This window comes from Acomys russatus, chromosome 32 (genome assembly GCF_903995435.1).
Source record: "Acomys russatus chromosome 32, mAcoRus1.1, whole genome shotgun sequence".
Lineage (NCBI taxonomy): Eukaryota > Metazoa > Chordata > Mammalia > Rodentia > Muridae > Acomys > Acomys russatus.
In genome coordinates this window covers 16,156,511-16,170,309 of record NC_067168.1, presented here as the reverse complement: position 1 = coordinate 16,170,309, position 13,799 = coordinate 16,156,511, and the positions used below count along the sequence as shown (strand labels likewise).

Here is a 13,799-nt window from a genome sequence, read left to right as displayed (position 1 = left end):
GAAGAGGTCATCAGATCTCATAGACAGCTGTGAGCCACCATGTGGTTGCTGGGAGTTGAACTCAGGCTCAAGCAGCCAGTACCCTTAGCTGCTAAGCCATCTCTCCAGCCCAAAGTTAGCATTTTTTAGTGATAAGATTTCAGAAAATGATGATGCCACGTGCCAGTGCCAGTGTGGAGCAGTGGGAGCTTTACTCTGTTAGCAGGAATATAATTGGGAAAACTGTTTGGAAAAATAGTTTGATATAAAAACTGAGTGGTTCAGGACTTCCTCTCTGTGATAGATGCTGTCAAAGAGCTTATATCTATGTTTGAAAATGCTCAAAGCCACATTGTGTGTCATATATAGTTCAAGGTAGAAACAACACAAATGGTCATTATCAAGAGAGGAGACAGATAAACTGTAGTGTCTTTGTGTTGAGTCCTAGAGAAATGAATGCCTGAAGCTTGGAGCAACTAGTAACAGAGTGGATGACATTGGGACTTGCCTACCACACATGAGGCCCTGGGTCTGAGCCCCGTCTCCAAACGAAACACATAACAAATGAAAGAAACAAGGCACACATGAAAACAAACACAACATTTCTTTTATGTAAAGTTCAAAGTCGCCAAACAAACCTACTAGAAATATTTGTATAAAATTGTTGAAGCCAATGTATGGTAAATGCAGTTATTTCTCAGAATGGTTTATAATACGTAGTTTTAAGTAGAACTGAATCAGCAGCTGTTTTGTCATTGACATCAACCCATTTAATTGATCCAAAGCATTTGGTATGTGTGACCTTTTTATCAGAGGAAATTGTGAGGAACTTTTTATACTTGGTGTTTAGGAAATAAGAGTTAATTTGACCTGGTTTCTTATTAAGTTTGACAGAAGGTGAAAAAAAAATCATGAAAGATGATCCAAGTAAACAACTGAATGCATGTGTTGCTTTTGTGGGTTGTTGATAATTTTAGGGCAGTTTGGACTTCCTGAGTTTACAGAATCCAGGTTCCCAGGGCAGAAGAGGCCGATAGGTAGACAGGAACTAGTAACTTGAGTTCCCCTTATCACTCAGAGAAATAATCCGGCTCAGTAGCAACACAGTGAGAGAAGTGCATTCTGTGAATCCTGTGACCTGAGGAATCTGGGGATATTCTAAAGGGTGTTTCCAGGCCCTGAAAACATTCTGTAGTTTCTACATCATATACAAGTCTAATTATTCTCATTATTGTCTCTTAGTATTGCTATGTCTACCCAGTGGGGGTAAAATAAATTTTAAGTTGTATTTGATAATTTTGGCTAATTTGCATGTTATTTTCTAAATATGTTTAGTATTTTCAAAAAGGGAACCTGGAGATACAAACAATAAATAATTTGGACAAACGTAGCTTCTTTTTCTGTCCTTGCTTTGGAGAAAGGGTCTTACTTCGTAGTCTAAGATGTCCTTGAACTCTTCTGCCACAGTCACTGGGGTATGCAGCAGCACCTGTCTAGAATAGAACATTTTAAACTGAAAATTCAGAATACAAACTATTCCAATAGCTTAAATGTTTCTAAAAATGTTCTTAAACATTTGACTAACTTTAGTATATATTTAAATGTGTTTTTCATCATTGTTTAAAATGTTTTAAAAACATTTTTGAAGCTTCTGACTTCTGTGTATGTGTATATATTTCTTTGTCTCTCTGTCTCTGCGTGTGTGTTTATGCATGTGTGTATATAATATATCATATATGTGGATGCCCACAGAGGCCAGAGGAGGCCATGAGATCCCCTAAAGCTGGAGTTAAAGGCAGCTGTGAGCCACTCAACATGCTCTGAGAACCAAACTCGGGTCCTCTGAAGAGCAGCAAGTTCTCCTAACTGCTAAGCCCGTTCTCCAGTCCTGATGAAACATTTTCATAGAGTTTTTCTGGGCAAAGCATGAGGCTAATGGTAGACCATCTGCTTAACATGCAGAGGCTTTCCCTAGGTTTGGGTTCAGCACCAAGGACAAAAAGGAAGGGTGAATGGAGGGAAGGAGTAAATGAATGAAGGGACAAACTAATGAATGTTAGTTCAAATAGACATCAGTGTCCAGAATCATATTGCTATCTCCTTATTGTGCTCTAACATTTATTAACAGTAAGCTTCTTAGATCTCTTCTATATACAGCCTCATGGCTTATTTCCATAGTAAATCCCAAATGCATTTATAAAATAGTTTGGTGTGTCACTTTTATTGTAAATTTCAGTATTTACATCAGTTCAAGTATGAAATGATGAATTATAAATACTTTATACAGCTTTGGCTTTTTATTTGACTATTTTCTCTTTAAAACTACCTAGTGAAATATTCATGTAAACAATTACACAGTATGTTCTACTTTCATAAAATTAATATTTTATTTTTAATTGTAGGCAAAATTATAAAGTCCGTTCCTGGAAAACTAATGAAAGAGGTGAATTACTCATTTATATATATTTATAGATGATGTTGATATGTTTAATTGCTGGTGGGTTGCAGTGGCTTCTGTGATACTGAAGGTGGCCTCCTCTGTCACCACAGAAAGGCCAGCATTTGGAACCTTTCATCATGAGTCTAATCAGTTCATGTGAATCCCCGAAACCTAAACCGAGCAGGCCAGAGCTGACCATCCTCAGCCCCACTTCCGAAAACAACAAGAAGGTACTGCATATTGTCAAAGAGGCCGTAAGTGACACAGAAGACAGCTGACGGGCGAGGGTTGGACAGGGGAGGTGCAGGGGTGGCACGGGCTGTGGCCTTCCAATCTTGGTTTTTTCTCTGCAGCCCTTGCCCTTTCTCGTTCCCTTACTTATCTCCTTTTAGCGTGATGCAGTTCTCATTTATTTCCAGCATCTTCTAACCTTCTCCCATGTATTTCTGTGCCCCCCCATCCCACTATTTCTGTCTGTTTATTCTGATCCATCTGCAGCAAAGCCTATTTATTTTTTAAATCTAATCCTCTGTATAAATCTATCCAAACTTTTTAAAGAGTGTGTTGTTTACTTTTAGAATTAAAAAAACATTCCCTCTGCAAGTGTCCTCTTGTGTTCAGTGATAGTTTACTGTTTGCTTCAGACAGTTCAGTCAGACCAAACTCTTGAGATGCCTCCCCTCCTCCGCAACTGTCCTCTCCTGGGGACTCCATTGTTTGAAGCTGTTCTCAGCCCCCTTCTGTGAGAGCTGCGGCTTCCTAGAGACAGCTAGACAGATGTAGGTGCACACCATCTGCTGGTAATGTCCCGCTTCTCTCCTGGATTATGAAAATTCAGTCACGTTGAAACTCGAAACTGCTTGAAGCTGTCATAGCCTCTCCTCTAGGTGGCTCCACTCTACAGGCACACTTGTGAGTGGTAGAATACTAGTTCCCTGCTGGATGGCACCACAGAGCATTGTCCTGGGGAAACATAAGGGAAGAGGGATTATGCCCGAGTGGGAATTGTTGTACATAGGAGGTACATTTGTAAAGTTGAGGCAAGTAATCAAACTGGAGATGGACTTTGCTGGTGGCTTGTAAGACTTGGCGATGTTTAACAGTGGGTTGTCACATGTTTATACTCTTGACCTCATGGAAGAAAATAAATTGACAGGAGATCTTATAATATGTAGAGATATTTATTAAAATGTTTTTTACTTGTGGGGAGGAGCGGTTTGAGACAGGGTTTCTCTGTGTAGCCTTGGTTATCCTGGCCTCAAACTCACAGAGAGCCACCTGCCTCTGCCTCCCCAAGTGCTGGGATTAAAGGCGTGCGCCACCATGCCCGGCTTACTAATATGTTTTTTGTAGAAGGAAAACTTAGAAATGAACTCTATCATTAAAGGTCTGATTATCTAAAAGATGTTAGAGCAGGTAAATTATATTAATGCAAATATACAAAGAACAGTATCTATAACAGAGTTATGAAACAAGTGTAGTAACTAGGAGGTTAGGCTTTCTCCCTCTCTTGTTTAGACTTACTTTAAGTATTTTGTAACAAAAAATTAAACATAAAATGTAGGTGGGCAGGAGACTCATCCTCAGATACGGTGGAGTACACTATTCTATGTGGTAGCCACTATTCTGTTTCTTGTCTCTCTCCCTTTCCTGTCGTCTCCAACCCTCCCCCGATCACTCCCCAGCTAAAGGGTCTTGGCTGGCCTCTACCCCACTAAGACCCAACTGCTTCTGCTTCCCAAGTGCTGGGATTAAAGGTGTGTGTGCCACCAGGCCTGGCTTTGGGTCCTGTATTTCTTCATCTGTTTCTATTAGATGTTAAGTTTCTGTTGTATTTTTGCACTTACTGCCTTTTGCATGATCTCTGGTACATAGAACTTAGTGTTTGGTGGATGGATGCATAAATAATAAAACAATGATTTTGTGAAAATGAATTACCTGACACTATTTGATTTTTATAAAAAGTCAATGCTTTTCATGTTTTTGTTTAGGAGGGATGCTTTTTCTTCTTTTGGGATTGGATCTTATGTAGTTCAGGCTGGCTTTGCTTTCACTTTGTAGCCAATAGGTAACCTTGAACTTCTCTTTCTACATTTATCACATGAGTGCTGGGATTACAGGCATGTGCACAGTGTTGTGTGGTGCTAAGGACAGAATCCAGTACTCTATGCGTGCTAGGAAAGTGCTTGGCTAATAAAGCTAGTCCCCACATCATTTTTCCCCATATTGACTAAACTGTTTTGGACTTGAATAATATTGCACAAATGAACTTTGTATACTGGTGAATTTTTATATCTGTAGATTAATGAGTAATTCATGGCCTTTTAATTATACTAGTCTTAAAATTAGCTATTGGTAATATAGTTACACACCGTCACAAATTACTTTGTTTCTTTGGGTTTATGGAAACAAAGGAGAGCATCTTAGGTGGCTGAGGCAGGAGAACTGCTAAGAGTTTGAGGTCAGCCTGAGTTACATAGTGGATTCCAGGCCAGCTGGGGCTAAGAATGAGACCTTGTCTTAAAAAGCCAAAAGCAAAACAGTAGCAGCAATAATAAAAAAAGGAAGAGGAGGTAGGTGTGGTGGTGCATGCCTATATAACCTAGCATTTAGAAGGCTGAGGGTGGAGGCCCGTGAGTTTGAGGCCAGTCAGGGCCACACAGCTTTGTCCTGTCTCTGCGTCTCTCCTAAAATCAACAATGAAAATGAGGGGCAGGGATACGGCTTAGTGGTAGAACATTATAACATCCAAGCACCAAAAAGCAAACATCCCTCCAAAAAGGAGGAAAAAACAAGGAAAAGAAAAGAGATTCTATTTAAAAAAAAAAAAAAAAAAGATTCTGTATGGATAGTGAATTAACCTCAGGGCAAAAGTGAATACAAGCTTTTATGTAATATTTTGAGAGAAATAAGTGTTTTTCTGTGGCTTTCCTCACAAATGTAAACATTTGAAAGCAGATTTTAAGCTTTCCTAATGTGGCAGTTTTGCTGTGTATTCTTTTAACCTTAGTGATTATTGTCAATAGATGCAACAAAGTATATGTCTGTTTATTATTTCAACTTTTATTTTAGCTTTTCAATGATCTGTTTAAGAATAATGCGAACCGTGCTGAGAATACAGAACGAAAGCAAAATCAGAACTACTTCATGGAGGTGATGACTGTGGATGGCGTCTATGACTACCTGATGTATGTAGGTAAGGCCTGAACGGTCCCTGTTGTTCTCCATCAGTCTGCCTCCTGGTACAAGTGCAGCCCTACCACAATGCTCTGAAAGATGTTCCTTTCACAGATTTAATTTATTGGCCTTGAACATGTTAAAATTACCACTGTTTGTAAGTAAAACTAACCCATATTACTGGTATCCCATTTATCATCTTGAGCAACAACAGATCTCAGGTGATCCCCAATTGGTTTTCCTCAGGACGAGTAGTCTTTCAAGTTCCAGATTGGCTTCATCATCTTTTAATGGGAACACGAATCCTCTTTAAGAACACGCTGGAAGTATACACCGACTACTATCTCCAGTGCAAACTGGAGCAGCTGTTTCAGGAGCACCGGCTGGTTTCACTCATAACACTTCTCCGAGGTTTGTTTGTATTTGACGCAGTCTATGTCATGTTTTGTGCTTGTGATTTTAGTTAGGTCTAAAAGAGTAAGGGATGTGTTTTGTTTTTTAACCAGAATTTCTACTACTGCAATATACTTGTGTATAAATTGGAAAAATAATTGTATACATTTTTTGTGCTCATTTTTAGATGCTATATTTTGTGAAAATACTGAACCTCGTTCTCTCCAAGATAAGCAAAAAGGAGCAAAACACACTTTTGAAGAAATGATGAATTACATTCCTGGTATAATGTTTAAATTTCTTAATTTCATATAGATTAACACCCCTCTGAAGTTGCAGTATAATTATTGAGACTGTTATTATGAGTTGCTATTTTAGAAATAGTAAAGACTAGTTAAATTAATTAGCTCATCAGTAAATCTAACCTGTTCTTTTGTTGATAGCATCAATATTTTGTTTGTTTGAGATAGATTCTTTAGCTGTAGCCCAGGCTGGCTTCGAACTTGCAACAATTCTCTTGCTTCAGTCTTTTAAGTGCTTTTACATGTATGAGCCTCTCACTATACTTGGCTCACCCCTAAATTTTAAGGCAAGGCTATTTTTTTAAAAGTTTTTCCAGAAAGAGGGTCTCTGTATAACTAGCCCGGGCTGTCCTGGACTGCTTTGTAGACCAGCTGGCCTCGAACTCATAGATACCCACCTGCCTGGGAGTAAAGGTGTGCATCACCAGGCCCAGTGAAAAGGCTAGTTTTATTCACACAATAGTCAGGAGTTTTTGTTTGTTTGTTTGCAACGATAACAACAAACAGGGTCTGCTATGTAACCTTAGCCTGCTTGGAACTTGCTGGGTAGACAAGATTGGCCTTAAATTTGCATTGATCCACCTATTTTTGCTTCCCAAATGATGAGGTTATGGGTGTCTACCACATCTTGTCATAGACATTTTTTCTATATATTTCTACATGTGTATACACAAATGCACAGAAACATTGTTTGGAGTTTAAATTCTTTTGCTTGAGGCTGACAGATGGCTTAGTAGTTAGTTAAGAGTACAGTTAAAAGAGCACATACTGTTCTCTCAGAGAGCATCATGTTAGGGAACTTACAACTGCCTATAACTCCAGCTCCAGAGACTCTAAAGCCCTCTTCTGTACTCTGTGGGCACTTGCATTCATGCGCATATCTCTCCTCACAAACACAGTGCATACAAATAATTAAAAATAAATATTTTTAAAAATTGGTTTTGTTTTACCCTGAGTAGTAGTAGTAGTAGTAGTGGTAGTAGTAACAACAATAATAGTTATTATTATATATACATATATTTTGTATATGTGTATTATAAAGTCTTTTCTAAAACTCACTTAGTGGTAGTTGATTTATATGTGCAGTATGTCCTGTGTATTGAGAACTTCTGAAAGGGGGATTAATGATAACTACATATTTTTGACCTGACCATAAGATTTGTTTCTAGGAGCTTCTTGCAGAAATTGGTTTGAGAAATAATGACCTACAGCTTTTACCTGTTGTCTGGGAATGGAGGAGGCATTTCACTTTAAGAGGCAGTTAAAAATGAGTCATTGTGAACTGTTTCACATGTGTCTTTCCTGTTTAGATCTGATAGTCAAGTGTATTGGTGAAGAAACCAAGTATGAAAGCGTCAGACTTGTCTTTGATGGCTTGCAGCAGCCAGTGCTCAACAAGCAGGTAAGTAGGCAGTGCTGCTGTGGGGTGCCGAGCAAGATGTTGGCTTTACCTGTGTGAGTCATTATATGAAATCTAGCCCACATAATCTAAACATTCATATAGGAAAATGTATATACACTGGTGTTACTGGTTATCTTCTTTGTGACATGCAGTGTTGTTTAAAGTTAACATATCTTCCTAGTAGAAAGTTTTGGCTGTGTAGAAAACCTATGACAAAGTAAACATTTAAAATTTCATAATTCAAGTCACAGAAAAACCAGTTAACTTTTTATTTTATGTGTTTTTATTTTTTTCAAGTTAGCACAGAAGGTAATGGATATCATCATAGTATTTTCACCCATATGTGTCATGGTACCTTATTAAAAAAGTTTTATGTTTTATCTCTGAGTGTTATGTCTTCATACACACCAGAAGAGGGAATCAAATCTCATTATAAATGGTTGTGAGCAGCTGTGTGGTTGCTGGGAACTTAGGGTCTATAGACGAGCAGACACTGCTCTTAACTGCGGAGCCATTTCTTCAGCTCCCATGACTTCATCTTCATTCATCCCCCTCACACATTGCCCATGGCTCCTACATCTGTTACTGGGCCTTCCCTCTCTTCTTACAATGTTGACATTATTCCAGTGCCTTATTTCTCCTCTCCCTAAAGCTCTCTTCCTCTTCTCTCATGGTTCTGTTCTCTTTTGGTCCCTTTCTACTTTGGTTCCCTACATACATACAACATATTTCTTCTTTTCTTTTGTTTTTTTTATTTTAACTATCTTACCTTTCAAAGTTAAACTTACTCTTTGAAAATTGCATACATATATATAATGCATTCTTTTTTTTTAAAAGTATGTTTCTCTTTTAATGTATACATTTATATTATTACACATGAATAAAATAAACTACATACAGCAGGAAGAACCACGAGACATTCAGGAATTATATAAATGTTACGTTCATAGTGATTTGGCTATTTGTATTTGGCAAACTTGAAGTAAACATCTTTCCTATCTTGTTGGGTCTAAATTTCTGAATAGATCAGTATCTATCGTATCTCATCTCTTTTACCTTAAAGCATCTATCTTTATTTTAAACATCTTAACCCCTAACCTACTAAGCTTAGTTGAAAGACTAAACTATCTGGTCTTCAACCACATCAGAGATTTGGGAAGGAATAAAATTTAAATACCTGAGTGAACCAGAAGTGCAGGTTAGCAGCTTCCAAAATGAGAAGATGACAGAGACACTTTACTGCCTGAACAGTTACCCAACACTCTCTATAATGTTGGAGCATTATCTTCAGCCTTCTGGCCCAATATCTCTGACAGGCATATTTGCGAGGCGGGAACTTGCTTACCCTATTTTGGCAGAGTTTGGCTATTGATTCTGCCTGCATCTAAACTTGCCCATTTTCAGGCAGAATTCTGTTTGTGGCAGAAACGAGGACATTTTGTCCAGTGGCTGGTTTGCCACATTTGAAGCCAACTCCATAAGGAGGTTCTTTGATGCTCATCATCTTCGAGGCAGGGTGGGTGTTACCAGAGTTAACTTGTCTTGTTGTCAAATAATCTTTAGAATAATAAAAACATCATGTATATAGTTGCTATATATTTTGATTAAATCTTAATATAATGTCATTGTTCTGCTTGCTTATTTAAAATTTGTGCAAAGCAATTTACATAAAATGGGTGAAGCATAATAATGTCAATTTTTTTTTTTATTCAGAAAGGTTTCTACCATGTGTGTAAGGATAGAACATTGTTGGTGGTATTAAATACACTTCTATGCTTGTTTTCTGTTGCCGGTACCTTCCCTGGCTTTCACCCAAAGATTACCATAGTCCTGGATTCTGTGCCTCCCATTTGTACTGCTTAGCACCTTACATTTTATTGCATGTCTTTGTGTTGCAGCTGACCTACGTTTTCTTAGACATCGTGATACGGGAGCTGTTTCCAGAGCTGAATAAGGTACCCAGAAAGCAGTAATTTATTCATTCTTCTTTGAGTAGCATTTGGACATTTAATTAGAGACCAAAATTTAGAGGAACTGTTGCTACTGCAATCATTTGAAAGCTGAACAACTTGAGACAAGTGGCTTTTTGTATTGTCCCCATCCAACTTGTCCAAACGTAGAGTGGATTTGGGGCGGCAGACACGGGACTGTCTCTGCTGTGAAGGCCTGCTTTCCTAGCTACAAGCAGATGAGGGCCTTCACTGTGCTGTCAGCTGAACGTGTGACTAATCTGAGCCTCTGAACGGGCCTAGCTGTTCAGATGACCCTCTCAGAACACAAAAGTATTAGAGTTAGACCATGGTGTTCTTACCATATTTAATCTTGAGGATATTAAGTTCTTTTCTTTCTAAATATAATTTAAACATTTATTCTTTTAACATTTCATACATGTATACTGAACATTTAGCCATCTACCCTTTAATGTTCTAACTCCCTCTGGATCCCCTCTCAACACATCTTAACACAACAAAATAACCCACTGAGTCCAGTTAGTGCTGCCCATATGTGCAGGGATGTGGAGGAAGCCAGTGGGGCATGAGCAACTTGCTAGTGGCCACGCTCTTAGAAAGGATGGCTCTCTCCTCAGCAGGCATCAGCGGCCAATAGTTCCTCAGGGGTGTGGCTCTTGAGCCCCTCCCACATGCATGCTGCGATTTTGGCTATTTTTATAAAAGTTTTGCTAATTAATTGTGTTTGTGCACATATGTGTGTGCATCCGTGTGCATGCTTATGCATGTACACACACACACACACACACACACACACACACACACACACCACAGTGCAAGTGTGAAGGTGAAGGACAACTTGAAGGGTGGGTTCTCTCTTTCCATTGTGTGGATCTCAGGGACAAAGTCAGGCTGTTAGACCTTTTTTTTTGAGGTGCTGAGGATTGAATGTAGAGCCTTTTATATGACTGTCTCACTCTGTGCAGGTGCCCACAGTTACTGTGAGTTGAGGCTCTAGCGTTCTTCTTCATCCCCACTTATTAGATGTTTCCTGAGCCTTGGGAGGTGGGAGTTGGTATAAATCTCTCACTTAGGCCTGGACATCGACAGTCACTTATTCTCAGCACTTTGACCAGTGAGGGCATTAACTACTGCCTACAGCAAAAAGTAGCTTCTCTGACTGAGACTGAGAGCAGTGGTAGTCTATGGTATAAATATGCATACTTATAAGGTACTTCAACAACAAGACTTTTTAGCAGCAATATCAGGCTCCCTGCTATGACTTCTTCAGCCATTGGTTACTGACCAGGTTTACAGTACCAGACATGAATTTCCTACTGGGGAGCATCCCTCACCTCAAATCACAAAAAAGGAGTTTTAGCTCCGTAACAGTCATGCTGCTACTGTCCAGAGGGCATGACTGTCATGTGCAGGGCCCAGTGTTTTTGTTGGTTTGTCCATCATTGATTGCTTTTCTTCCCTAGCAGCCTGTATGGAACTTTTGGAACTCTGAAACCTAGACAGCAGGGAGGGAGTTTCCCAGTTAGTTCCAGACTGACTTCTCTATGTGCTCTAACCAGTGTGTGTGGGATCCTTATAAGTAGGGACTTACTATCCAGTTATGGTGGGCGACCAGCTCTCATTTTTAAAAAAGGTGTGAGTGTGTGTGTTTGTATGTCTGTATGTGAGTATGTATGTGACTGTGTGTGAATGTCTGCAATGTGGAAGTAAAAAAGTCATAGCAGAGCTGTGGTTACAAGCACAGTGCTTGGCTTGTTACATGGATGATGGGCTTAGAACTCTATTCTCAATTGCACAACAGGAGCTGTTGGCTGCAGAACCATCTCTCCAGCTTACTTGTTGTTGTTGTTGTTGTTTTGAGACAGGGTTTCTCTGTGTAGCCCTGGCTGTCCTAAACACACTTTGTAGATCAGGCTGGCCTGGAACTCACAGAGATCTGCCTGCCTCTGCCTCCCGAGTGCTGGGATTAAAGGAGTGCGCCACCACACTCTCCAGCCCCCTTACTTTAGACTAATCCCTTTAGATGACATCGTAATGAAAACTCACTCCTGTAGAGTAGGAAAACCAGATTTGGGCTGTTCATCTACTGATTGTAAGCTTTCAAATTTTAGTAATATTAAATGTATATTTAAAAGAGAATGGAAGTGTTAGGTATTTTATGTTAAATTGCATTGAAATGAATACCAGAAAACTTTAAGCACTGAGATTTTTATGATGTCTATGGCAATATGTTCTTATTATCTGCTGCATGTGCCAGGAAGTACTTGGGTTAGTATGTATGTGTGTGTACCTTCACTTAGAATATTACTGTAGTACAGCTGTTAGGTAATTAAAAAATGAACCCTCGCTTACTGTCTTCTATTAAATGGCTTTACTTTTGCTTTAGGTACAAAAGGAAGCTACCTCTATGACATCCTGGATGTAAATACTTGGTGTAGAATAACATACCAGTGTAATAAAAATGTTCTTTTCACTTTGTATATTTTTATAAATATCATGTACTTCAGTGTTTGAAATAAATATTTTTGTTTTAATAAAGACTAACAAACTTAATAGCAATAAAAAGTGATTTAGGTATTATGGCTTTCTGTGTTCTATTTACTGTCTTGATTTTACAAGAACATATGCCACTTATTGCTAGGGTGTTTTGAGTGTGTGTGTGTGTGTGTGTGTGTGTGTGTGTGTGTGTGTGTGTTTGTTCATTCTTGTGTGTTTGGGACATATGTGTGGCTGGCTGCTCATGCCCATGTGTGCTCATATGTGTGGATGCCGGAGGTTGATACTGGGTGTCTTTCTCCATCACTATCTACTATGTTTATTGAGGCAGGCTCTCTTGCTGCCCCTGGACTCTCTGGATTTGGCTAGTCTAGCTACCCAGCTTGCTCCTTCCTACCCTGCCACGTCTCTGCATCTTGAGTGCTGAGATTATAGGCTTGCCTACACACCTGCTGATTTTTATCTAGGCACTGGAGATTCAAAGTCTGGTCCTCACTCTTGCACGGCAAGCACTTTATCTACTGAGCCATTTCCCCATGCCTGTGTTGCTGAGTTTGAACGAAAGCAGACAAGTAAGACCAACAATCTTTGTATTCTTCTGCTTCAAAAGCAATTGCATTTAGTGTGAAAACAAGTGGGCTAAGGTTCAAGGTCTCTCCTTTATGTGACTAGCTGTGGTGGTTCGTTTATACAAACACAGCACATTCTTTGACAGTGTCTAGCAAGATGCACTCAATCATTTATTCTAACGTTGACTACATCTGAAATAATAAATACAGTCTGTTAACAGTAGTGGACATATTCTGTTTATACTTTTTATTATGAAATTGAATATTTTTAGCAAGTCAATAAACAAAGATTAAGTTTGCTTTCAACAATTTTGAAGGTCTTCTACCTGTATCTGAATTAGCACACATAAAAGGCAGTCTTACAGTGTACTTTATAACTTTCAAAGGGTTTTCTAGCTACTAGTAACTTTATTCTGCCAACCAGATAGCTCCCTCTGGTAATTCTGTTTGTAGCAGCACATTTAAAACATGTACTTCATGAAGCTTATACATTAAGACACGCATAAAAACAGCTGGAAGAATGGGCACAGAAAGCATTTGAAATACACTAGGGGAACAGGCTTCTGAAAGGGGCCCAAACTGTAGCTACCTTTGGAAACAAATACTTTATATTTTAACAATAATGAAAGCCTAAAGAGAGATCAAAGTGCGACATCTATGTTTATAATTCTCTGTGGCTTAACATCATCACCTACGATACATAACATATTTATTGTGAAAATCTAATGTGATGCTATATACAAACCACCTTGCAGGTAATAGGAATTACTGCATTTCTCATTTTGTAATATGAATAATTTTGTATGAGTAATCACATTTTCTGTAAGTAGGGCTCACTAACTGGTCTGAATTATGTCTTTCCCAAATTCTTATGTTGAACCCATAAATGCCACGGTGACTGTATTTGGAAACAGAGCCTTTCAGGAGGTCACTTAGGTTAAAAGAGTCAGTCTCAGGAGAGCCTGAGAAGATTGCTCTGGGAATAAAGCTGCTTGCTGCTAAGCCTGGCAGTCTGAGTTTGATCCCTTGAACCCCCGTGGTGGAAGAGGGGAACAGACTCCTCCAAGTTGT

General features: G+C 39.0%; 1 protein-coding gene across 5 annotated transcripts in view; it reads left to right on the top strand.

Moving 5' to 3' along the window:
* The window catches only part of Snx14 (sorting nexin 14), a 64,294-nt gene extending 52,037 nt beyond the window's left edge, over positions 1-12,257 (top strand). For 2 of the 5 annotated variants that reach the window (XM_051140040.1, XM_051140039.1), the window contains 8 exons: positions 2,382-2,422; positions 2,530-2,649; positions 5,492-5,615; positions 5,843-6,007; positions 6,177-6,272; positions 7,602-7,693; positions 9,592-9,648; positions 12,050-12,257. In XM_051140040.1, the coding sequence (XP_050995997.1) occupies positions 2,382-2,422; positions 2,530-2,649; positions 5,492-5,615; positions 5,843-6,007; positions 6,177-6,272; positions 7,602-7,693; positions 9,592-9,648; positions 12,050-12,088 (734 nt within the window). In that variant the 3' untranslated portion in view covers positions 12,089-12,257. Of the gene's footprint in view, positions 1-2,381; positions 2,423-2,529; positions 2,674-5,491; positions 5,616-5,842; positions 6,008-6,176; positions 6,273-7,601; positions 7,766-9,591; positions 9,649-12,049 lie in introns of those variants that run through there. The other 3 variants (XM_051140037.1, XM_051140036.1, XM_051140038.1) reach the window with 2 other exon arrangements.
* Positions 12,258-13,799: the final 1,542 nt, after the last annotated feature.